This window comes from Grampus griseus, assembly GCF_964374135.1.
Source record: "Grampus griseus genome assembly, chromosome: 9".
Taxonomy (NCBI): Eukaryota; Metazoa; Chordata; class Mammalia; order Artiodactyla; family Delphinidae; genus Grampus; species Grampus griseus.
The window spans coordinates 98549697-98576885 of NC_139003.1; the positions used below are offsets into that span (position 1 = coordinate 98549697).

General features: G+C 38.9%; 2 protein-coding genes across 2 annotated transcripts in view; one reads left to right on the plus strand and one right to left on the minus strand.

Moving 5' to 3' along the window:
* The window catches only part of LOC309827660 (up-regulator of cell proliferation), a 92433-nt gene that overhangs the window by 43610 nt on the left and 21634 nt on the right, over positions 1–27189 (minus strand). The window lies entirely within an intron of this gene.
* On the plus strand, positions 24910–25425 carry LOC309827551 (ADP-ribosylation factor 4-like; the record flags this gene model as incomplete). The annotated part of the gene is made up of 1 exon (XM_082662267.1): positions 24910–25425. The coding sequence occupies one exon, from the start codon at positions 24910–24912 to the stop codon at positions 25423–25425; it is 516 nt and encodes a 171-aa protein (XP_082518393.1).

Sequence of the window (27189 nt, forward strand, 5' to 3'; positions counted from 1 at the left end):
TCAGTTTTTCACTCTTGAGTATTATGTTGGCTGTGGGTTTGTCATAAATGGATTTTATTATGTTGAATTATGTTCCCTCTATACCCACTTCGGTGAGTTTTTAATCAAGAATAGATGTTGAATTTTGTCAAATGTTTTTCTGCATCTATTGAGATGATCATATATTTTTTGTCTTTCCTTTTGTTAATGTGGTGTATCACATCGATTGATTTGTGTATGTTGAACCATCCTTGTGAACCTGGGATGAATCCCACTTGGTTGTAGTGTATGATCGTTTTGTTTTGTTGGCTTCAGTTTGCTAATATTTTGTTGAGAATTTCTGCCTCTATAATCATCAAGACATTGACCTATAATTTTCTTTTTCTTTTCTTTTCCTTTTTTATTTTGTTTTTGTTTTTTTAGTGTCTTTGTCTGGTTTTGGTAACAGGGTGATGGTGGCTTCATAGAATAAATTTGGGAGTGTTCCCTCCTCTTCAATTTTCTGGAATAGTTGGAGCAGGATAGGTGTAAATTCTTTGTATGTTTGGTACAATTCCCCAGAGAAGTTGTCCAGTCCTTGAATTTTGTTTGTAGGGACTTATTATTATTATTATTATTACAGAATCTATTTCACTTCTAGTGATTGGCCTGTTCAAATTACCTGATTTTTCTTGACTCAGTTTTGGCAGGCTATATATTTCTAGAACCTTGTTCATTTCTTCTAGGTTGTCCAATTTGTTGGCATATAACAATAGTATTCTCTTATGATTTTTTTTGTATTTCTGAGGTATATGTTGTGATTTCTCCTCTTTCATTTCTTATTTTGTTTATTTGGGTCCTCTCTCTTTTCTTCTTGGTGAACGTAGCTAGAGGTTTGTTGACTTTACCTTTCAGAAAAAAACCAGCTCATGGTTTCACTGATCATTTTTATTGTTTTTAATATAAATATTATTTATTTCCACACTTATCATTATTATTTCCTTCCTTCTGCTGACTTTGGGTGTTGTTTATTCTTCTTTTTCTAATTCTTTTAGGTGGTAGGTTAGGTTTTGTGTTTGAGATTTTTCTTGTTTCTTGAGGAAGGCCTATATCACTATGAACTTCCCTCTCAGAACTGCTATTCTGCATCCCATAGATTGTGTAATGTTGTATTTTCATTGTCATTTGTCTTGAGGTATTTTCTGATTTCTCTTTGATTTCATTGTTGACCTGTTGGATTTTTTAGTAGTATGTTGTTTAGTTTCCTTATGTTTGTTATTTCCCCATATTACTTTTTGCAGTTGATTTCTAGTTTCATATCATTATGGTCAGAAAACATGCTTGTTGTAATTTCTATCCTCCTGAATTTGTGAGGCTTGTTTTGTGACCTTGTATGTGGTCCATCCTAGAGAATTTTTCTTGTGTGCTTGTAATGAATATGTATTTGGATGTAGTGTCCTGTAGATATCAGTTAAAGCCAACTGGTCTATTGTGTCATTTAGGACCTCCATTGCATTATTGATTTAATTTCTGGAAGATCTGTCCATTGGTGTCAGTAGATTGTTAAAGTCTCCTACTATCATTGTATTATTATCCATTTGTCCCTTTATGTCTGTTATTATTGTTTTAGTATTTAGGTGCTCCTCTATTGGGTGCATATGTTAATGAGTATAACATACTATTCTTCCCTTTATCATTATATAATGTCCTTCTTTGTCTTTCTTTATGGACTTTGTTTTAAAGTCTATTTTGTCTGATATGAGTATTTCTATCCCCAGTTAACCTGTCATTTCCATTTGCATGAAATACATTTTCTCATCCCCTTACTTTCACTCTGTGTGTGTCTTTCGCTGTGAAGTGAGTTTCTTGTAGGCAGCATATTGTAGGATCTTTTTTTTTCAGTCTGCCACTCTATGTCTTTTGATCAGAGCATTTAGTCCATCAACATTTAAAGTAATTATTTATTGGTATATACTTATTGCCATTTTAAACTTTGTTTTCCAGTCATCTTTGTAGTTATTTTTGTTCATTTCTTCTTTTTATTTTTCCTTTTGTGGTTTGTTGATTTTCTTTTGTAGTATACTTGAGTTCCTTTCCTTTTGTTTTTTGTGAATATATTGTCTGTTTTTGATTTGTGGTTACCATGGAGTTCAAGTATGTTGACCCATACTATATATATTTGCTTTAAACTGATAGGTGTTCAACTTCAAACACATTCTAAAAGATGTACATTTTTATATACCCCTCTGCCACATTTTGTGATTTTTATGTCCTATTTTACAACTTCATGTTTATCCTTTTGCTGTTAATTGTAGTTATCATCACTTCTACAGATTTTTTGTTTTTTAAGCAATCCTCAATCCTTTCATATGTTTGCCTTACCTATTGTGATTTCCCCTTTCCTCTATTCTTGTTTCTTTTCTTTCTTTTTTTAATATATTTATTTATTTATTTAATTTTGGCTGTGTTGGATCTTCATTGCTGCGCGCGGGCTTTCTATTGTTGTGGTGCATGGGTTTCTCATTGTGGTGGCCTCTCGTTGCAGAGCATGGGCTCTAAGCGTGCAGGCTTCATTAGTTGTGGCACACAGGCTCAGTAGTTGTGGCTCACGGGCTCTAGAGTGCAGGCTCAGTAGTTGTAGCACATGGGCTTAGTTGCTCCGTGGCATTTGGATCTTCCGGTACAGGGCTCGAACCCACGTCGCCTGCCTTGGCAGGAGAATTCTTAACCATTGTGCCACCAGGGAAGCCCCTTGTTTCTTTTCTATTTGTAGAAAACCCTTAAATATTTCGTTAGGCTAGGTTTAATATTGCTGAATTCTTTTAGTTTTTGCTTGTCTGAGGAATTCTTTATCTATCCGTCTATTCTAAATGATAATCTTGTTGGGTAGAGTATCCAAAGTTGTAGGGTTTTCCCTTTCAGGAATTTGAATTTGTCGTTCGACTCCCTTCTGGCCTGCAAAGTTTCTGCAGCAAAATCAGCTGATAGTGTTATAGGCGTTCCCTTGTGACCTACTCTTTGTTTTTCTCTTGCTGCCTTTAGAATCCTCTTTTTATCTTTAAATTTTGCCATTTTAATTCTGATATGTCTTGGTGTGGGTCTGTTTGGGTTCACCTTGTTTGGGATCTTCTGTGATTCCTGTCCCTGGATATGTGTTCTTTTTAACACTTGGGAAGTTTTCAGCCATAATTTCATCAAATACATTTTTGATTCCCTTCTTTCTCTCCTCCTTCTGGAACCCATATTATGTGTCATTTGACATGTGTTGTATTATCCCATAGATCTCATATATTGCTTTTTTTTTTCTTTTGTCTTTCTGTCTGCTGTTCTAGCTGGGTGATTTCCATTATTCTGTCATCCAGATCACTTATTCGTTCTTCTGTGTCATTTAGTATGTTATTCATTGCTTCTAGATTGGTATTTACCTCAGCAACTGAATTATCTAATTTTGGTTGGTTCATCTTTATAGTTTCTTGTTACAATGATATGCATTTCTAATGATAATCTTTCTTAATTCCTTTAATATTTTTAATACCTACTTTTTAATTGGGTTCTAGTAAACTGAGGTCTATTTCATTATTTGTTCTTTCAGGGGATTTCTCTTCTTCTTTTTTTTTTTTTTTTGCGGTACGCAGCCCTCTCACTGTTGTGGCCTCTCCCGTTGCGGAGCACAGGCTCCGGACGTGCAGGCTCAGCAGCCATGGCTCACGGGCCCAGCTGCTCCGCGGCATGCGGGATCCTCCTGGACCGGGGCACGAACCCGCATCCCCTGCATCGGCAGGCGGACTCTCAACTACTGCGCCACCAGGGAAGCCCCTCTTGTTCTTTTAATTGGGAATAATTCCTCTGCCTTTTTATTTTACTTAACTTTATCTCTATGAATTTAGGAGAAACAGTTGTCTACTGTAATCTTGAAGGGGAATTTTTATGTGGGAGCATCCCTGTGTAGACTGTGTGTGTCCAGTATTTTTGGTGCAAGGGCTGGTTTTGGTATGGATACCAGCCACGTCTTTCCTCCGAGTGTGCTGGCTGTTATCCCCTTGATGGGGGTGTGGTTGGTGTTTCAGTGTCTAGAGCCTGTGCTGGATATGAGGTGGTTCTTTCTCTTTGTTCATGGCTGTCACTGCCCTGCTGGGGGCAGGGTCCATTTCCCAGTTTGAATAGAAGCCTTGAGGGTTGGGTTTCATCAGGCTCTGTTACCCTCGAGTGTGTCACCTGCCCCAAAGTTTGTAATTGCTGAAGTAAGTGAGGCCTGTGTGGTCACAGCTAACCTATGGGTCACCCATGCAGGTGTCCATGGTTCCACTCAGAAGCATCCCAAGGTTCTGTCCCTTTCTCTGTTAAGTTCATCCCACATTTAGTGAAGGGCTGTGGTGTGGAGTAGGCTGGGACTGGGGGTTGGGGCATTGTGGCTGCAGGAACTGAGGTGGCTGTGCTTCATCTGAGATCTGGGCTGCCTCTGTGGAAGACTTCTCCAAGGACCCGTCTGCCCCAGATCTAGTGCTAATCTGTGGTGTGGAGTGGGTGGGGTTGGAGCACTCATGCTATGACATAAACCACTGTGCACTCCTGCCCAGGGCCAGTCTGCCTGAGAGTCAGTGCTGAGCGTTTGTACATTCTTATGGCATCCCCCAGTGTGTGCGCTGACAACGTCTGCCCAGCCAGGCTTGGTGCCCCAGTACATGTGCTGACAATGGTCTCTGTGGTTCCACCCAGATCACACCCCAGGTGCCCTGGTCTGTCTCTGCATAGCTAGACTGATCTTTGCCCTGATCTTGTGCCAGGCTGTGGTGTGGAGTGAGCAGGAGTGGGGTATTCATCCTTTTGGACTGGGAAGTGTGGCAAGATAGCAGCAGCCAGTACAAGGCTCTCTCCACCCTGATTCTTATCAAGCCAACATGCAGGCACTGCTCACAAGTAGAGTCTAGGCTTCCTCAGCCCTTCTATCTGTCTCAGCAGATTTCCCAGCAGACAAGGGGGCTTGTCTCCTCCCTGCAGGACCCCAGAACTGGGATGCCCATATTTTTAGTCAACCTGCTCCCCAGGGTGAGAATTCACCTATGTGGACTTCTGTTCCTTACAGATCCCTGCCAGGGGTGCAGCTTCTGACCCAATGCCTTTTTTCCCCATCCTGCACAGTTACATGGACATTTTTCTTCCAGCTTTGGCTGTATAGGAGGAGTTCTTTTGCCAGTTTCCAGTTGGTTTTCCGTGATTATCGTTCCACGTGTAGATGTACTTTTGATGTGTTTGTTGGGGGAGGTGAGCTCCATGTCCCCCTACTCTTCCATCTTGGTCCCCCTTGGCCCAATATATTTTTGACTTAAGTACTAAGGCCATTTAATGTGGAAAGGATGGTGTTTTCAAAAACGGTGCTGAGAAAACTGAATATCCACATACTGAAGACTAAAGTTGGACTTATACCCCACATCATATACAGAATTACTCAAATGAATCTAAGACCTAAACATACAAGTTAAAACAATAAAACTCTTGGAAGAAACATAGGGGAGAAGCATCAGGGCATTGGATTTAGCTATAATATTTTGGATATGGCACTGCAAGCACAGGCAACAAAAGAAAAAATAGATAAATTGAGCTTCATCAAAATTTAAAATTTTTGTGCATCAAAGGACACTATGAAAAGAGAGTGAAATGGCAACCTATAGACTGGGAGAAGATATTTGCAAATCACATACCTGATAAGGGATTAATATCCAAAATTCATAAGGAAACCCTACAACTCAACGACAAAAAAAAACCCAATAAAAAATGGGCAAAGGGCTTGGCTAGACATTTCTCCAAGGCAGATATACCCTCCGAGTATATGAAAATATGCTCAACACAATTAGTCATTAAAGAAATGCACATAAAAACCACAATGAGATACCACTCCCCACGTACTAAAATGGCTACAATCAAAACAACAGAAAACCCCAAGTGCTGATGAGAATGTAGAGAAGTTGGGACCCTCAGACACTGCTGGTGGGAATGTAAAGTGGTTCAGGCACTGTGGAGGACAGTTTGGCAGTTGTCCAAAAAGCTAAACATAGAAATTCCATATGATCCAACAGTTCAGCTTCTGGGTATATGCTCAAAAGAATTCAAAAGAGGGACTCAAACAGATACACTCACACCAATATTCACAGCAGCAATGAATCACAATCGCTAAAAGGTGGAAGTAACCCAAATGTCCATCAACAACTGAGCGGATAAACAAAATATGGTATAAATATAAAATGGAATATTATTCAGTCATAAGAAGGAATGGAATTCTGAATCATGCTACCACATGGATGAAGCTTGAAAACATGCTAGGTGAAGTAAGGCAGACACGAAAGGATAAATATTGTATGATTCCACTTAGATGAGATAACAAGAACAGGCAAATTAATAGAGAAAGAAAGTAGATTAGAGGTTACCAGGGCCCAGAGGTATATGGGGAATGGGGAGTTATTGCTTAATTGTTACAGAGTCCCTAGAGATGATAAAAAGTTTTCTTTGGAAATAGATATAATGATGTTGTGGTTGCACAACATTATGAATGTAGTTAATGCCACTGAATTGTACACTTAAAAATGATTAAAATGGTACATTTATATGTTACCACAAAAAAAATTATAAGAGAATCAATTACATATCTCAGAGTCGTTTAAATATATTGTTGAAATTAAAGGCCTGAAAGAGTGGATTTTAATCATCCGAAAATGCAGGCTAATAAAAAGAAACGAAATTGAGTTATTTGTAGTGAGGTGGATGGACCTAGAGTCTGTCATACAGAATGAAGTAAGTCAGAAAGAGAAAAAAAATACCGTATGCTAACACATATATATGGAATCTAAAAAAAAAAAAATGGTCATGAAGAACCTAGGGGCAAGATGAGAATAAAGACGCAGACCTACTAGAGAATGGACTTGAGGACACGGGGAGGGGGAAGGGTAAGCTGGGACAAAGTGAGAGAGTGGCATGGACATACATACACTACCAAATATAAAACAGATAGCTAGTGGGAAGCAGCTGCATAGCACAGGGAGATCAGCTCAGTGCTTTGTGACCACCTAGAGGGGTGGGATAGGGAGGGTGGGAGGGTGGGAGGGAGGGAGACGCAAGGGGGAAGAGATATGGGGACATATGTATATGTATAACTGATTCACTTTGTTATAAAGCAGAAACTAACACACCATTGTAAAGCAATTATACTCCAATAAAGATGTTTAAAAAAAAAAAAGAAAAAAGAAAATGCAGGCTATATATTTGCTTTGACCCTAGTGCTATAAAGAATTTTAAAACTCTGGACAATTTAAAAAATATTAAACCTCTCCAATGAGTTTGTAAGAAAGTTAGGAATTCTCTGGTTCGAAACAAAGAAGTGAACCTAGAGAGCAACTTCAGCCTCCTTCTCTTTGGGGATCTTTGCCTTACCAAGGGAACATGAGTTTGGGTTTTCATAGGCTCAGGTGTTTGAGAAAGAGAAAACAAATCTCAGGACCCACCCAAGGCAACAAGGACTGTAGAAGAAGAGCCTCCCTCCCTAAAGCTGCAACGCCAAAGGGCCACACACATGGTACTGGGAGTGAACTAGAAGTAAGCTGGCCCCCACCTCAGAGGAGAGTTGACTGTCTCCAGTTTGGCTTAGGAGGATAACCTCTGAGAATATCACAGTGATAAGTGATCCTCACATGAGTTTACAGCCTGAATTCATACTGTCTGGGTAATCGGAAAATTGAGAAGTCAGTTTAGAGTAATCCTGGACTGGGAGTCCTTCCAGGAGCCTGGAAGAATACACATTTATTCCAGGCCTCAAAGAATTTCTGAAATAAAATTCCAAGAAAAATGAGCATCTGATAGTCAAAAATAAAACAAACAGAAACAAGGCCCCATGCATGCAAAAATAAAAAAAAGCTGGAACAGACCTTCAAGAATTTTAAATAAATGGAATTATTAGACACAGATTTTACAGTAACTATGTTTAACACTTTGAAAGAAATAAAAGATAATCTTGAATATATATACAAAAAATGACGAATGAGATTTGGAAGAGAATCAAAACAAATAAAATATAATTAAAATCACAAGTGTAATGGATGGGTTTAACTGCAAACTAGACACACTGAAAAGAAATTGGTGAACTGGAATATAGAACTGAAAAGATTATCTAGAATGGAGCAAAAGGTCAAAGAGATGGAAAATATGAAGAAGGGTTAAGAAACACAGAAGATGGAGAAAGTTTAACATATATGTAATTGTGGACCCAGCTGGGAAGGAAGAGAAAATGGAGAAGAAGCAATATCTGAAAGGATAATGACTAAGAATTGATGAAATACAACAACTCACAGATGCAAAGAGCTGAACAAATATCAAGCAAAACAAACAAACAAAAATCCATACCTGGTTAGATAAGAATGAAATGCATAACACCAAAGAATGTACTCTAGGGAAGAGGAAAATTGGCAGATGGAATATCTGGGCTGCAAGAGTTAGTAAAGAGCACAGAAAATAGTAACTGTGTGGGTAAATTTAAACAAACATTGGCCTTAAAAACAAAAACAACAATAATAATGTATTTTAGGTTAAATAAAACAATTCTAAGGCAAGATTAGTAGGCAAAGTAATGGTGCCCCAACGATGCCCACATTCTAATCCCTATAACCTGTGAACATGTTATGTTACATGGCAAGGGGAAATTAAGGTTGCAGATGGAACTAAGGTTGGTAATCAGATGATTTTAATATGGGAATAGGAAATGGATCACTGGGGGAGGAGCAGTGTCCACCACAAGGGTCCTTAAAGGTAGAAAAAAGTTAAAAAAAAAAAAAAGAAAAGTTCAGAATGATAGGATACAAGGACTTGACCTGCTGTTGCTGGATTTGAAGAATAAGGAAGGGGCCCTGAGCCAAGATATACAGGCCACCTCTAGAAGCTGAAAAAGGCAAGGAAACAGATTCTCCCCTAGGGCCTCTAGCAAGGAATACAGCCTTGCCAACACATTGATTTTAGCTCAATGAGGTCTGAATTGAACTTCTGGCCTACAGAATTGGAAGATAATAAATTGTGTTGTTTCAAGCCACTAAGCTTGTAGTGATTTGTTACAGCAGCAGGAAAAAACTAATACAGAGAGTTAAAATACATGTCAACAATAGCATAATAGTAAGTGGAAGAAAAGTATTCTAAGACCCTTTAATTGATTGAGGGTGTAAGTGGTGTGCTGGCAGCTCAATGCCACTTACAAGCCATTTCTGGACATTTCTTTCTGACTCCACATTCAACGATGCTAGCTTGAAATCAGCCATGATGGGAGCACTTACATCACAGAAATAGGCAAATGCTACAAACCAGATTTTTATTTATTATTTTTAAATTTATTTATTACTTCTGTTAAAGAGAAACAGCATATTTTAGTTCTTGGAGTAAAAAAGTATTATAGCCCTAATCCTAACTTCCAGACTATCTGGGCATGGGGGAGAGGGAAATAACAAGGGGAAGATGAGAAAAAATACCGAATATATCCAAAATAGGGCAAGAAAAGGGAAAAATACATATAAAACAGGTGGGAGAATAAAAAGTACAAAGATGATAGCTGTAAACTGAAACATTAGTGATTACAATCATAAAAGGCAAAGGTCGTCAGATTGGATTTTTTTTAAGTGTACTACCTGCTTTAAAGAGACACTTTTCAAGCACAAGGATGCTGAGATGTTGAAAGTAAAAGGTTAGAAAAAGATATTAGGGAAATTCTAACCAAAAGAAAGTTGCTAAAGTTACATTGATACCAGACAAAATAGACTTCAAGGCAAAAATCACTACAAGTGATAAAGAGGAAAACTTCATAAAGTATTATTTCACCAGGTAGATACACAATTTTAAATTTGCATGTGCCTAGTAATATAGCATTAACTATATAAAGTAAACACTGATACAATTATGAAGAGTAATAGACTAATCTACCATCATGGTGGAAGATTTTAACACATTCAATACTTGAGAAATGCACAAAAAATCAGTTAAGCACATAAAACATTTTCACAAAAACTTGGCTTAAGGAACATTTTCAATGTACAGAAAATTTGCAATGATTGCATAATTCGCTATGTTCTTCACCCAGCATCCCCTAATGTCAACATCTGTATAACCATAATACAATTGTCAAAATTAAGAAATTAACATTGTTGCAATACCACACTAACTAAACTACAGACCTTACTTAGACTGTACCAATTTTCCCACTAATGTTCTTTTTTTCTTCCAAAATTCAATCCAGGATTCCACTTTGCATTTAGCTGTCATGTTTCCTTACTTTCTTCTAATCTGTGACAGTTCCTCACTCTTTCCTTGCCTTTCATGACCTTGACACTTTTGAAGCGCACAGGTCAGGTATTTCGAAGAATGTCCTTCAATTTGGGTTTGCCTGATGTAATCTTGTAAGTAGACCGAGGTTACAAATTTTGGAGAATACCACAGAAATGTTGCTCAAATTTTTTCAGCTGTGACAATGGGAGCTCTTTCAGGTTGGCTCCTGTGTCTTTCTATGTGCTCCCATTTTTTTTCTCTCATCACCATTGGTGTGTCACTGCTTCTAGGTCCTCTCAGCTGGCAGAACAAGGAAATGTGTGAATATTAAGTCATATATACATACATCTGTATTTTAAAATCTATCTGTACAGATATGTATTTTTTCAGCTGAAAACAAGAAGTGTTGGCAAGGATGTGGAGAAATTGGAACTTTTGTGCATTTATAGTGGAAGTATAAAATGGTGCAGTCAGGGGCTTCCCTGGTGGCACAGTGGTTGAGAGTCCGCCTGCCAATGCAGGGGACACGGGTTCATGCCCCGGTCCGGGAAGATCCCACATGCCGCAGAGCGGCTGGGCCCGTGAGCCATGGCCGCTGAGCCTGTGCTTCCGGAGCCTGTGCTCCACAACGGGAGAGGCCACAACAGTGAGAGGCCTGTGTGCCAAAAAAAAAAAAGAGACACTGATGAAAGAAATTAAAAATGATACAAATAGATGGAGAGATATACCATGTTCTTGGATTGGAAGAATCAACATTGTGAAAATGACTATACTACACAAAGCAATCTACAGATTCAATGCAATCCCTATCAAACTACCACTGGCATTTTTCACAGAACTAGAACAAAAAAATTCACAATTTGTATGGAAACACAAAAGACCCCGAATAGTCAAAGCAATCTTGAGAACGAAAAACGGAGCTGGAAGAATCAGGCTCCCTGACTTCAGACTATACTACAAAGCTACAGTAATCAAGACAGTATGGTACTGGCACAAAAACAGAAAGATAGATCAATGGAACAGGATAGAAAGCCCAGAGATAAACCCACACACATATGGTCACCTTATCTTTGATAAAGGAGGCAGGAATGTACAGTGGAGAAAGGACAGCCTCTTCAATAAGTGGTGCTGGGAAAACTGGACAGGTACATGTAAAAGTATGAGATTAGATCACTCCCTAACACCATACACAAAAATAAGCTCAAAATGGATTAAAGACCTAAATGTAAGGCCAGAAACTATCAAACTCTTAGAGGAAAACATAGGCAGAACACTCTATGACATAAGTCACAGCAAGATCCTTTTTGACCCACCTCCTAGAGAAATGGAAATAAAAACAAACATAAGCAAATGGGACCTAATGAAACTTAAAAGCTTTTGCACAGCAAAGGAAACCATAAACAAGACCAAAAGACAACCCTCAGAATGGGAGAAAATATTTGCAAATGAAGTAACTGACAAAGGACTAATCTCCAAAATTTACAAGCAGCTCACGCAGCTCAATACCAAAAAAACAAACAACCCAATCCAAAAATGGGCAGAAGACCTAAATAGACATTTCTCCAAAGAAGATATACAAACTGCCAACAAACACATGAAAGAATGCTCAACATCATTAATCATTAGAGAAATGCAAATCAAAACTACAATGAGATATCATCTCACACCAGTCAGAATGGCCATCATCAAAAAATCTAGAAACAATAAATGCTGGAGAGGGTGTGAAGAAAAGGGAACACTCTTGCACTGCTGGTGGGAATGTGAATTGGTACAGCCACTATGGAGAACAGTATGGAGGTTCCTTAAAAAACTACAAATAGAACTACCATATGACCCAGCAATCCCACTACTGGGTGTATACCCTGAGAAAACCGTAATTCAAAAAGAGTCATGTACCAAAATGTTCATTGCAGCTCTATTTACAATAGCCCAGAGATGGAAACCACCTAAGTGCCCATCATCGGATGAATGGATAAAAAAGATGTGGCACATATATACAATGGAATATTACTCAGCCATAAAAAGAAACGAAATTGAGCTATTTGTAATGAGGTGGATAGACCTAGAGTCTGTCATACAGAGTGAAGTAAGTCAGAATGAGAAAGACAAATACCGTATGCTAACACATACATATGGAATTTAAGAAAAAAAATGTCATGAAGGACCTAGGGGTAAGACAGGAATAAAGACACAGACCTACTAGAGAACAGACTTGAGGATATGGGGAGGGGGAAGGGTGAGCTGTGACAAAGTGAGAGAGTCATGAACATATATACACTACCAAATGTAAGGTAGATAGCTAGTGGGAAGCAGCCGCATAGCATAGGGAGATCATCTCAGTGCTTTGTGACCGCCTGGAGGGGTGGGATAGGGAGGGTGGGAGGGAGGGAGACGCAAGAGGGAAGAGATATGGGAACATATGTATATGTATAACCGATTCACTTAGTTATAAAGCAGAAACTAACACACCATTGTAAAGCAATTATACCCCAATAAAGATGTTAAAAAAAGAAAAGAATGGTGCAGTCATTGTGGAAAAAGTATGGCTGTCCTCAAAATATTAAACATAGTCTTAACATTTGATCTAGCCATTTTCCTTCTGGGTATATAACTAAAAAAACTGAAAAGATGAACTCAAGCAATTGTCTGTAATCAGTGTTCATAGAAGCATTGTTCACAATAGCCAAAAGGTGGAAACAACCCAAATGTCCATCAATGGATGAATGGATAAACAAAATGTGGTATATATAGTCTTTAAAAAAGAATGAAATTCTGATACATGCTACAGTGTAGATATACCTTGAAGACATTATGCTAAGTGAAATAAGCCGATCAAAAAAAAAAAAGACAAATATTGTATGCGTCCACTTATATGAGGAAGCTTGAAGAGTTAAAAACATAAAGAAATGAAGTAGAACAGAGATTATCAGGGGCTGGGGGAGGGAGAATGGGGCGGTATTGTTTAATAGGTGCAGAGTTTCACTTTGGGATTATGAAAAAGTTCTGGAAATTGATAATGGTGATGCTTTCCCAACAATGTGAATGTACTATTTCCACTGTACTGGATACTTAAAAATTATTAAAATAAGGACTTCTATGTTATGTATTTTTACCACATTAAAAATGCATATAGGGCTTCCCTGGTGGCGCAGTGGTTGAGAGTCCGCCTGCCGATGCAGGGGACGTGGGTTCGTGCCCCGGTCCGGGAAGGTCCCACATGCTGCGGAGCGGCTGGGCCCGTGAGCCATGGCCGCTGAGCCTGCGCGTCCGGAGCCTGTGCTCCGCAATGGGAGAGGCCACAACAGTGAGAGGCCCACATACCGCAAAAAAAAAAAAAAAAAAAAAAAAAAAAAAAAAAAAATGCATATAAAAAAAAGGTCAAACTAATACCTCAGAATCTAATCCAGGGACTTCTCTGGTGGTCCAGTGGTTAAGAATCTGCTTTCCAATGCAGGGGACGCAGGTTTGGTCCCTGATCGGTGAACTAAGATCCCACATGCCGTGGGGCAACTAAGCCCACACAGCGCAACTACTGAGCCCGCACGCTCTGGAGCCCACACACCGCAACTAGAGAAGCCCACGCACTGCAACTAGAGAAGCCCATGCGTCGTAACGAGCATGTGCACAGCAACGAAGCAAAGACCCAGCGCAGCTAAAAATTAAAAAAAAAAAAGAATCTAATCCAGCACAACAGCATAGAATTTTTCCTTTGTGTATCTGTAACTTCTTTCTCTGACAGTAAGAAACATGACTCTCGTTATCATAATATATATATATTTACCTGTTTGTCATATATGCAAACTAGTTTTAGAATTGCTAACACGTTTCCTGTGGGTTAAAGGATGTGAGAAATAAATTTAACAACCCAATTCAGTGTTTATGTATTATACAGTTCTTTTTATTATTAGCCTTACAATATTCAGTCAGAACACTGTTGTTCAAAGTTATACAGGTTAGCTCTTTTCTACCCTTTTCAAGTGTGGAATGTCATACATTTATAATACAGTTAGATTCATTTGTCATACTCTGCTTTTCATCTTGGGTTTCCCCAACAGCACTGTTTCCCCAACAGACAAAAAGCAGTAAGTGTTGGTGAGGGTATGGAGAAATCAGAACCCTCATCCACTGCTTGTGGGAATGTAAAATGGTACAGCCACTTGGGAAACAGTTTGGCAGTTCCTCAAAAAATTAAACACAGAGTTACCATAGGACCTAGCAATTCTACTTTTAGAGAAATAAATTTCTACTCAAAAGAAATAAAATCATAAATCCCCACCAAAACTTACAGACTAATGTCCATAGTACCATTATTCATAATAGCCAAAAAGTGGAAAAAAACCAAATTTCCATCACTGAGAAACTATATGTATGTATATATATAGTTTATAAACTATATATATAAGCTCTCTCTCTCTCTCTCTCTATATATATATATATATAAATTTGGCCATAAAAAGGAATGCAGTACTCATACATGCTACAAAATGGATGAACCTTAAAAACATTATGGTGAGTAAAAGAAACTGAAGACAAAAGGCCACATATTTTATGAGCCATTTATATGAAATATCCAGAATAGGCAGATCCATAGAGACAGGAAATAGATTAGTTGCAAGGGGCTGCTGGGGGGGTGGGCAGTGACTTCTAGGGGGTCTGTGGGTTCTTTCAGGGGTGATGGAAATGTTCTGGAATTACTAGAGGTTATGTTTGCATAATCTTGTAAGTATACTAAAAACAATGGAATTGTATACTTTTAAGTGGTGAATTTTACAGTATGTGAATTTTATATCAATTTTTTAAATTAACCATATATATGTCTATAAAGTCATTCTCAAAATGTTTCGGATTAAAACAATATGGACCACATCTCTGACCACAATGTAATTAAATTAGAAATTAATAAGACAACTTAATAATATTTCTATGTTTAGAAATTAAGAAACTCACTTTTTTTAATTGAGGTTTTTTTTTTGAAGTTAGTTTCTGATGTACACAAAAGTGATTCAGATATATATTCTTTTTAATAGTCTTTTCCATTATAATTTACCACAAGATATTGAATATAGTTCCCTGTGCTACACAGTAGGACCTTGTTGTTTATCTATTTTATATATAGTAGTTTGTATCTCCTAATCCCAAACTCCTCTAATTTCCTCCCCCTACCACCCCACTTTTCCTGTTGGTAACCACGTTTGTTTTCTATGTCTGTAAGTCTGTTTCTGTTTTGTAAATAAGTTTATTTGTATCATATTTTAGATTCCACGTATAAGTGATATCACATGATATTTGTTTTTCTCTCTCTTACTTCACTTACTATGATAATCTCTAAGTCCATCCGTGTTGCTGCAAATGGCATTATTTTATTATTTCTTGTGGCTGAGTAATATTCCATTGTATATATGTACATCTTCTTTATCCATTCATCTGTCAATGGAAATTTAGGTTGCTTCCATGTCTTGGCTTTTATAAATAGTGCTGCTATGAACACTGGGGTGCATGTATTTAAGAAACTCACTTTTAAATAAAGTTTGCATCAAAAAGAAATTATAATGTAAAATATAATATATTGAATTAAATAAAAATGTAAAAATCTATTGATACCCTGTTTTAAGAAATAGAGTTCAAGGGCTTCCCTGGTGGCACAGTGGTTAAGAATCTGCCTGCCGAGGCAGGGGACACGGGTTTGTGCCCTGGTCCGGGAAGATCCCATATGCCGCGGAGCGGCTAGGCCCGTGAGCCATGGCCACTGAGCCTGCGCGTCCGGAGCCTGTGCTCCGCAACGGGAGAGGACACAACAGTGAGAGGCCTGCGTACCAAAAAAAAAAAAAAAAAAGGATTATTTTAGGGTAAGTTAATAAAATTGTCTCACAAAAAGAGAAAACCTGAATAGACCAACAAGTATGGAATAATTTGAAAATATTTTAACCCTAAAAATGATACCAGTTCAGCGCTTTATGGAAGAGCTTTTACTACATCGTTTTATTGTGAGATCATTCTCTTACGTTATGATCAGAGAATGAGAACAGAGGAGAAAAAATGATGGAAATCTTCCAAACTATTCTTTGATGATAGTGTAACCTTTAATTTCAAAATCAGACAAAAATAGTACAAACAATGAAAACCGGAAACCAGACTTGTGAGCTTAAATGCAAAAATCCTAAGTGAAATCTAGCAATCTATTCTAAAAGACTAACATATCATGACCAAGCAGGTTTTTCCTAAGCATTCAGGGATGATTAAATATTATCTCAATGTAATAATCTACCTTAACTTTAGCTACATTCCACAAACTTTGAAATACTGTGTTTTTATTACTGGTCAGTTAAAAATAATTTTGAGTTTTGATTTTTACTTGTGCATTATTTAGAACTGTGTTAACTTCCAAATATTTGGGCTTTTCAAGTTTAACTTTATAATGGTAAAAAAACACAGTCTGTGAGAACTCAGACATTTGAATTTTATTGTTTGATGGCCCAGACCAGAGTCTGTCTTAGTCTGTTCAGACTGCTATAACAAAATACCATCAGCTGGGTACCTTATAAACCGATATTTACTTCTCACAGCTCTAGAGGCTGCAAAGTCCAAGATCAAGTCTTCAGCAAGGCCCCATTCTGGTGAAGGCCCTCTTCCTGGTTCACAGCCAGTGCCTTCTCACTGTGTCCTCACATGATGGAAGGGGGCTAGGAAGCTCTCTAGGGTATCTCTTTATAAGAGCACTAATCTCATTAATGAGGATTCCACCATTATGACTTAAGCACCTTCAAAAGGCTCCAAGTTCCATCACCATTATATTGGGCTTCAACATATGAATATGTGAGGGATACAAACATTCAGACCACAGAGTGGTCTATCTCAGTGAATGTTTCCTGTGCACTTGAAAAGATGTGTATTCTGCAGTTATTGGGTAAAGTGTTCTATAAATGTCAATTAAGTCAAAGTCATTGGTGGTGGCGTTCAAGTCTTGTATTGTACCTGACTTTTTGCCTAGCTGTTCTATCAGTTACTGAAAGAGGGGAGTTAAAATCTTCAACTCTTGTTGTGGATATGCCCATTTTCCCTTTCATTTCTGTTAGTTTTTGCTTTATATATTTTGAAGTTCAATTATTCGGAGCATAGACATTTATCATTGTTATAGCTTTCTGACAGATTAATCCTTTTTCCACTATTAAATGCTCTGCTTTAATTCTGGAAATACTGAAGTGTGGATACTCCAGCCTTCATATGTTTAGAGTTTGCATGATATATCTTTCCTATCCATTTGCTTTCAACTCCCTGTGCGGTTTTATAAAACTATGGCTTTATCGAAGTATAACTGACATACACTAAATAAACTTCACGTAAAGTATGTAATTTCATGTTTTGATATATGCATAAACACACAAAACCACCACAATCAAGATAATGAACATATCACCTCCAAAGTTTCTTCATGTCCCTAGTAATCCTTCCCTCTTCCCTCTCCCCCATCTTCTTCAAGCATTAACCTGCTATCACTATAGTTTATTTTGCATTTCCTAGAATTCTGTATACATTGAACCATTTTCATGTAAACAAAAGCAGATTTCTTGAGCCAAAAAGACAAGAAGCCAACAGTTACTGAGGTCCATAGGAAGGCTGGGTGCTACCTCCAGAATGTCCTCCACGCAATGGGCTCAATGCAGCCTAGGCCCCAGGTCTCAGCTATCCAGTGAGAATCTGGGAGTAGTTTATATACAGTTTGGGGATTCACTCCCTCAGCATGGCCCTACCCCAGGATTTCGCCATGATTTCTGGACTTCTGTCCATTGACACTTCAGCTTTCAGCTTCCCTACAGGCAAAGAGACAGGGTAATGTAAACCCTGCCCTGGGCTGTTCAAGGGTAGACTTCCCTCCAACTTCTACCTGCTTTTGTTTGTCTCCAGAGCCTTCAAATAATTTTTTTGAATTTTCCCCATATTTTGTAATTATTATCTGTGGGAGGGTTTTGGTTCAATCAAGCTACTATGTCAATTACCAGAAGTCACTGCCATCTGAACATTTGATTCACGGGTATACCTCAGAGATATAGCAGACTTGGTTCCAGACCACAGCAATAAAGTGAATATTGCCATAAAGTGAGTCACACAAATTTTTTAGCTTCCCAGTGCATATAAAAGTTATGTTTACTATACTATAGTCTATCAACTGTGCAGTAGCATTATGTTTTTTTAAAAAAACAATGTCCATACCTACATTAAAACATGTTTTAGGGACTTCCCTGGTGGAGCAGTGGTTAAGAATCCACCTGCCAATGTAGGGGACACGGGTTCGATCCCTGGTCCAGGATGATCCTACATGCCGTGGAGCAACTAAGCCCATGTGCCACAGCTACTGAAGCCCACTCTGTAGACCCACGAGCCACAACTACTGAAGCCCATGTGCCACAACTACTGAAGCCCATGTGCCTAGAGCCCGTGCTCTGCAACAAGAGAAGCCACCGCAATAAGAAGCCCACGCACTGCAACGAAGAGCAGCCCCTGCTCGCTGCAACTAGAGAAAGCCCGTGTGCAGCAACAAAGACCCAATGCAGCCATAAATAAATAAATAAATGAATTAAAAAAATATAGCAAAGATGTCAATTCTAAAAAAAAATACTTTATTGCTAAAAAATGCTAACCATCATCTGAGCCTTCAACAAGTCATAATCTTTTTGCTGATGGAGGGTCTTGCGTTGGTGTTGGTGGCTGCTGACTGATCAGGGTGGTGGATGCTGAAGGCTGGGGTGGCCGTGGCCATTTCTTAAAATAAGACAACAATGAAGTCTGCCACATCGATTGACTGTTCCTTTCATGAACGATTTCTCTGTAGCATGCAATGCTGTTTGAGAGCATTTTATCCACAGTAGAACTTTTTTCAAAATTGGAATCATTCGTATCAAACCCTGCTGCTGCTTTATAAACTAAGCAACATTCTAAATCTTTTGTTGTCATTTCAACAATCTTCAGAGTCTTCACCACAAATAGACCCTACCTCAAAGAAGCATTTTCTTTGCTCATTCATAAGAAGCAACTCCTCATCTGTTAAAGTTTTATCATGAGATTGCAACAATTCAATCATATCTTCAGGCTCCAGTTCTAATTCTAGTTCTCTTGCTGTTTATAACACATCTGCAGTTACTTCCTCCACTAAAGTCTTTAACCCCTGAAACTCATCATGAGGGTTAGAATCAAGTTCTTCCAAACCCCTGTTAATGTTGATATTTTGAGCTCTTCCCATGAATCACAAATGTTCTTAATGGCATCTAGAATGGTGAATCCTTTCCAGAAGGTTTGCAATTTACTTTACCCATATCTATCAGAGGAATTTCTATGGCAGCTATAGCCTTATGAAATGTACTTCTTAATAAGACTTGAAAGTCAAAATGACTCCTTGATCCATGGGCTGCAGGATAGATATTGTGTTAGCAGGCATGAAAACAATATGTATCTCATTATACATCTCCACTAGAGCTCTTGGGTGACCAGGTACATTGTCAATGAGCAGTAACATTTTGAAAGAAATCATTTTTTCTGAGCTGTAGTTCACAACAGTGGGCTTAAGATATTCAGTAGACCATGTTGTCAATAGACGTGCTGTCATGCAGGCTTTGTTGTTTTGTTTATGGAGCATAGGCAAGTTGGTTTAGCAAAATTCTTCAGAGCCCTAGGATTTTCAGAATGGTAAATAAGCATTGGGTTCAACCTAAAGTGACCAGCTGCATTAGCCCCCAACAAGAACATCAGCCTGTCCTTTGAAGCTTTGAAGCCAGGAATTGACTTCTCCTCTCTAGCTTAAAGTCCTAGGTGGCAACTTCTTCCAATATAAGGCGGTTTCATCTACACTGATTCATTTGTTATTTAGTGTAGCCACCTTCATTATCTTAGCTAGATCTCCTGGATAAGATGCTGCAGCTTCTGCATCAGCACTTGCTGCCGTACCTTGCTCTTTGAAGTTATGAAGATGGCTTATTCTCTTAAATCTCATGAACCAACCTCTGCTAGTTTCAACTTTTTCTTCTCCAGCTTCCTCACCTCTCTCAGCCTTCATAGAATTTAATAGAGTTAGGACCTTGCTCTGGTTTAGTTGGCTTAAGGAAATGTTGTGGCAAATGTTGTGATCTGATCTTCTATCCAGACCACTAAAACCATCTCCATATCAGCAATAAGGCTGTTTCATTCACGTGTTCACTGGAGTAGCATTTTTAATTTCCTTCAAGAAAGTATCTCTTGGAGGAGGAGGAGACAAGATAGCGGAGTAGAAGGACATGAGCTCACTTCTTCTTATGGAAACATCAAAATCCCAACTGACTGCTGAACAACAATCGACAAAACAAACAAAAAACAAACAAAAACACTGCAGCCTACCAGAAAAGATACCCTACATCCAAAAACAAAGAAGTCACAGGGACTTCCCTGGTGGTCCAACAGTTGAGGACATGAGGCAGGGGAAGGGTAAGCTGGGATGAACTGAGAGAGTCGCATGGACATATATACACTACCAAATGTGAAATAGATAGCTAGTGGGAAGCAGCCGCATAGCACAGGGAGATCAGCTCGGTGCTTTGTGACCACCTAGAGGGGTGGGATAGGGAGGGTGGGAGGGAGACGCGAGAGGGAGGAGATATGGGGATATATGTATATGTATGGCTGATTCACTTTGTTATAAAGCAGAAACTAACACACCATTGTAAAGCAATTATACTCCAATAAAGATGTTAAAAAAAAAGACTCTGTGCTCCCATTGCAGGGGGCTCAGGTTTGATCCCTGGTCAGGGAACTAGGTCCTGCATGCCACAACTAAAAGATCCCGCATGCTGCAACTAAAGATCCCGCACGCAGAAACGAAGATCTCGTGTGCCTCAACTAACACCCAGTACAGCCAAATAAACAAATAAATAAATATTTTTTAAAAAAAGAAGCCACTAAATAGTAGGAGGAGCAAGACTGCAATAAAATCAAATCCCATACACCCTAGGTGGGCAGCCCACAAACAGGAAGATAATTATACCACAGAAGTTCTCCTATAGGAGTGAAAGTTCTGAGCCCCACTTCAGGCTCTCCAGCCTGGGGGTCTAGCAATAGGAGAAGGAGCCCCCAGAGAGTTTGGCTTTGAAGGTGAGTGGGGCTTTATTGCAGGAATTCCACAGGACTGGGGGGATCAGAAACTCCACTCTTGGAGTGTGCACACAGGGTCTCATGTGTGCCAGGACCCAGGGAAAACAGCAGTGACATCATAAGAGACTGGGCCAGACCTACTTGCTAGTATTGGAGTGTCTCCTGCAGAGGTGGCTGGGGGGCGGCTGTGGCTCACTGTGGGGACAAGGCCACTAGCAGCAGTAGTTCTGGGGAGTACTCATTGGGGTGAGCCCTCTTGGAGGCTGCCATTTTCTCACCAAGACCTGGCCCCGCCGCAACAGCCTGAAGCCTCCAGTGCTGGGATGCCTCAAGCTAAACAACCAACAGGGTGGGAACACAGCCCCGCGCATCAGCAGACAGGCTGCCTAAAGTCTTCCTGAGTATGCAGCTGCCCGATAATGAACACACAACCAGACACGACCCTGCCCACCAGGGGGACCAGACCCAGGTCCACCCACTAGTGGGAAGCTACCAGTCCCTCCCACCAGGAAGCCTGCATAAGCCTCTTAGACAGCCTCATCCACCAGGGGGCAGACAGCAGAAGCTTGAAGAACTAAAACACTGCAGCCTGCGGAACAAATCTGCAATCACAAAAATGAGACAAAATGAGATATCTGACAGAGGACTATGTCCCAGATAAAGGAACAAGATAAAACCCCAAAAGAACAACTAAGTGAAGTGGAGATAGGCAATTTATCTGAAAAAAATTCAGAGTAATGATAGTGAAGATGATCCAAGATCTCAGAAAAAGAATGGAGGCAAAGATCGAGAAGACATAAGAAATGTTTAACAAAGATCTAGAAGAACTAAAGAACAAACAAACAGAGATGAACAATACAATAACTGAAATGAATAATACACTAGAAGGAATCAATAGCAGAATAACAGAGGCAGAAGAACAGATAAGTGACCTGGAAAGCAGCATGGTGGAAATCACTGCCACAGAACAGAATAAAGAGAAAAGAATGAAAAGAAATGAGAACAGTCTGAGAGACCTCTGGGAAAAAATGAAATGCACCAACATTTGCATTATAGGGGTCCCAGAAGGAGATGAGAGGGAGAAACGGCCTGAGAAAATATTTGAACAGATAATAGCTGAAAACTTCCCTAACATGGGAAGGGAAGCAGTCACCTAAGTCCAGGAAATGCAGAGAGTCCCAGGCAGGAGAAACCCAAGGAGGAACACACTGAGACAGATAGTAATCAAACTGACAAATATTAAAGACAAAGAAAAAATATCAAAAGCAACAAGGGAAAAGCAACAAACGATATACAAAGGAACTCCCATAAGGTGGTCAGGTGATTTCTCAGCAGAAACTCTGCAGGCCGGAAGGGAGTGGCACAATATACTTAAAGTGATGAGAGGGAAGAACCTACAACCAAGAATACTCTACCCAGCAGGGCTGTCATTCAGATTCAACATAGAAATCAAAAGCTTTACAGACAAGCAAAAGCTAAGAGAATTCAGCACCACCATCCAGCTTTGCAACAAGTGTTAAAGGAACTTCTCTAGGTGGAAAAGAAAAGGCCACAACTAGAAACAAGAAAATTATGAATGAAAAGCTCACTGGTAAAGGCAAACATACAGTAAAGGTAGGAAATCATCTGCACACAAATATATCAAAATCAGCAATTGTGAGAAGAGGAGAGCACAAATGCAGGATATCGGAAATGCGTTTGAAATTATAGACAATCTATGTTGTCTTTATTGAATTAAAACAATCTATATTGTTGTTTATATACAGACATCTATATCAAAACCTCATGGGAACAGCAAACTGAAAATCTACAATAGATACACACAAAAAGGAAAAAGCAATCCAAACACAACACTATAAAGTAAGTCATCGAATCACAAGAGAAGAGAATGAAAGAGGAAGGGAAGAAAAAACACAAAAACAAATCCAAAACAATTAACAAAATGACAATGAGAACATACATATCGATAATACCTTAAACGTAAATGGATTAAATGCTCCAACAAAAGACATAGACTGGCTGAATGGATACAAAAACAAGACCCGTACATATGCTGTTTATAAGAGACCTACTTTAGATCAAGGGACACATACAGAGTGAAAGTGAGGGGGTGGAAAAATGTATTCCATGCCAATGGAAATCAAACTAAACCTGGAGTAGGGCTTCCCTGGTGGCGCAGTGGTTGAGAGTCCGTCTGCTGATGCAGGGGACACGGGTTCATGCCCTGGTCCGGGAAGATCCCACATGCCGCGGAGCGGCTGGGCCCGTGAGCCATGGCCGCTGAGCCTGCACGTCCGGAGCCTGTGCTCCGCAACGGGAGAGGACACAACAGTGAGAGGCCCATGTACCGCAAAAAAACAAAAACAAAAACAAAATAAACCTGGAGTAGCAATTCTCATATCAGACAAAATAGACTTTAAAATAAAGACTGTTACAAGAGACGAAAAGGACACTACATAATGATCAAGAAATCAATCCAGGAAGATATAACAATTGGAAATATATATGCACCCAACATAGGAGCACCTCAATTTATAAGGCAAATACTAACAATCGTAAAAGGAGAAATCAACAGTAACAATATATATAATAGTGGAGGGCTCTAACACCCTACTTTCATCAACGGACAGATGATCCAGGCAGAAAATCAATAAGGAAACACAAGCCTTAAATGACACATTAGACCAGATGGATTAAATTGATATTTATAGAGCATTCCATCCAAAAACAGCAGAATACACATGCTTCTCAAGTGCACGTGCAACATTCTCCAGGATTGATCACAAGCTGGGCCACAAAGTGAGCTTCGGTAAATTTAAGAAAATTGAAGTCATATCAATCATCTTTTTCCGACCACAATGCTATAATATTAGAAATCAAGTATATGAAAAAACTGTAAAGAAACTGAGTCTTAGCCTAGGAAGCTTTGCTTGTTCACTTCCGATACTAAACCTATTAAATATTTTTTAAGGATAAAAGGAATCTTTAATAAAATCATTATAAGGCTCAAACAGAAATTTAGAGTTCAGAGAGAAAACTACCATGTATGGCAATAAAGCTGAAAGAATTTTTAGCAACAGAAACATAACTGTAGTGCCAGAAAAAGAGTTCAAAAGCTTTTTTCATGAAATGATCAGATACGGGCAAACAGATTTATGTACCAAGAGGTTCATCAAGGTATTCTGTATAATTGCAAAATCACTGGAAACAACCTAACTTTTTAAAACTAGGGGAGGGGGAGGTGGTGGCGGTGACGCGATTCTTTCCACGTTGGAGGGGCCGGGCCGCTGCCGGAGTCGCCGCGGCTGCCATGTGACATGGCACAGCTAAAGATTTAGCACCAGAGCCAGAGCTGCCCTGCCAGTCGTCGAGCAGGTCATCACCCGCTAATTCCTGTCCCGGAGGGCAGCTCCAGCCTACAAAGCGGTTAGCGAGCTGTCCCTGCCAACCTCATCTCCTCTTTCCTCCCTGAGTTTGCCAGGAGCATGAAAGAAGGCCCAGAGACGCCCTAAACCCCTTCTGCTCCTGCCCATTGCAAGTGCCACTACCACCATGGGCCTCACCTTCTTCTCCCTCTTCTTGCATCTCTTCGGCAGGAAGCAGATGTGTATTTTGATGGTTGGATTGGATGCTGCTGGCAGGACGACCATTCTGTATAAACTGAAGTTAGGAGGGATAGTCACCACCATTCCTACCACTGGTTTTAATGTGGAAACAGTAGAATATAAGAACGTTTGTTTCACAGTATGGGATGTTGATGGTCAAGATAAAATTAGGCATCTCTGGAGGCATTACTTCCAAAATACCCAGGGTCTTATTTTTGTGGTAGATAGCAATGATTGTGAAAGAATTCAGAAAGGAGCAGAAGAGCTGCATAAAATGCTTCAGGAAGATGAGTTGCGAGATGCAGCATTGCTGCTTTTTGCAAACAAACAGGATTTGCCAAATGCTACGGCCATTAGGGAAATGACGGATAAATTAGGTCTTCAGTCTCTTCGTAACAGAACATGGTATGTTCAAGCCACTTGTGCTACACAAGGAACTGGTCTGCATGAGGGACTTGACTGACTGTCAAATGAGCTTTCAAAACGTTTAATGAAACTAGATATCTAACCAAGGACACATTTGATAGAACTGGTCTAGGCTTGTTACAACAAAATTAGTTTGCATCTTGGTTATTCAACAGTATCTGGGACTGGTTTGGGCAGAATATTACAGCATTTAAACATATTTTGTTGCCAGCTATTGTTTACCAAGTATAATGTTGCCATTTAGCAATATGCTTGGTTTTAAAGAGATTCTCCTTAACTTGGGGGAAAAAAGGTGTCCTCTTTTAATTTTACTTCCCTTAAGCCTAAACGCCTGGACATAGCTAATGTGACATCTTTAAATCAATCCATTTTGAATGTTTTTCTGAGCCCACAGTAAATAATGTTTTAAAGTTGTCCCCTTGCTATTTTATTGATACCTTTATCATTCCTGGGACAGTCTGCTGATTTAAAAAATGTAGCATTCCATTTGTATTTATTTTTCTCCCTTGCCAAAAAGATTTTTTAATACTGCTTGTACCAGCCAGGGAAATGCTCCAAAACACTGTCCAGATCTTTTGCACTGAGGAATTTATATTTCCCCCCTATTATTGACTCCTGGCTCCCATCAGCCAAGCTTGGATTTGGATTTGGATTGGATAGCTAATTAATTCTGTGCTAGTTGCAAAGAGTTCATATTGAGATGATTTTTAATACTCAGCAGATTGTCTTCCTTTATATTGTATCTTTTTTATGGTACATGTTGCTTTGGGTATCAGCCAGACTCTTTGCTCAGTATATGATAGTTCTGCTGCATGTTTTATTGTTTATTGGTGAACATGTCTTCATTAAGAGTTTTTGGAAAATTCATCAAACTCAATGAATAAGTTTTCTCCATAACCCATTTGGAATTATTCCTAATAAAATGATAAAACATGAAAAATAATTAATTAATTAATTAAAAAAATAAAACTAGGGGATTTGTTAAGTAAAATAAAAATTATTGTATGGCCATTAAAAACTATACTTTGAAACCTACTTAGTTATGTGGGAGAATGTTAATAACTTCATTAAAGAGTGGTTTCTAAAGAGCAAATATGGTATACTTTTTAATAACAGATTTATTGAGATATAATTCATATATCATGCAATTCACATATTTAAAGTATACAATTCAATGGTTTTCAGTACATTTAGAATTGAATAACCATGACATCAACCAATTATAGAACATTTTCATCACCTCTAAAAGAAATCTTACATCTACTAGTAGTCATTTTGTATGATAGTTTTTATTAAAAGTATATAGTTGTGGCATATCCACAAAATGGAATATTATTTGGCAATTTAAAAAAAGTATGACACATGCTACGACATGGATGAAGCTTGTAAACATGCTAAATGAATTAATCCAGTCACAAAAGACCATATATTGTATAATTCCATTTATATGAAATGGCCAGAACAGGTAAATAGAGAGAGAGAGAAAGTAGATTAGTGGCTGTCCAGGACTGAGGGTGGTGGTTATGAGCAAATGGGGGGTACTCGCTAATTGGGGTTTCCTTTTTGGAGTCATGAAAATGTTCTAAAATTGGTTGTGGTGATTTTCATAATCTTGTGAATATACTAAAAAACCACTGAATTGTACACATTAATGGATTAATTGCATGGTGTGAGAAATGTCTCTCAATAAGCTGCTTTAAAAAGTACATAGGTTTATAGAGAAAAAATCTGGAAAGATATTAAAAAGGTTAACATTATTTTCATGCAAAAGAATTAGATGATTTGTTTTACTTATTTTCTA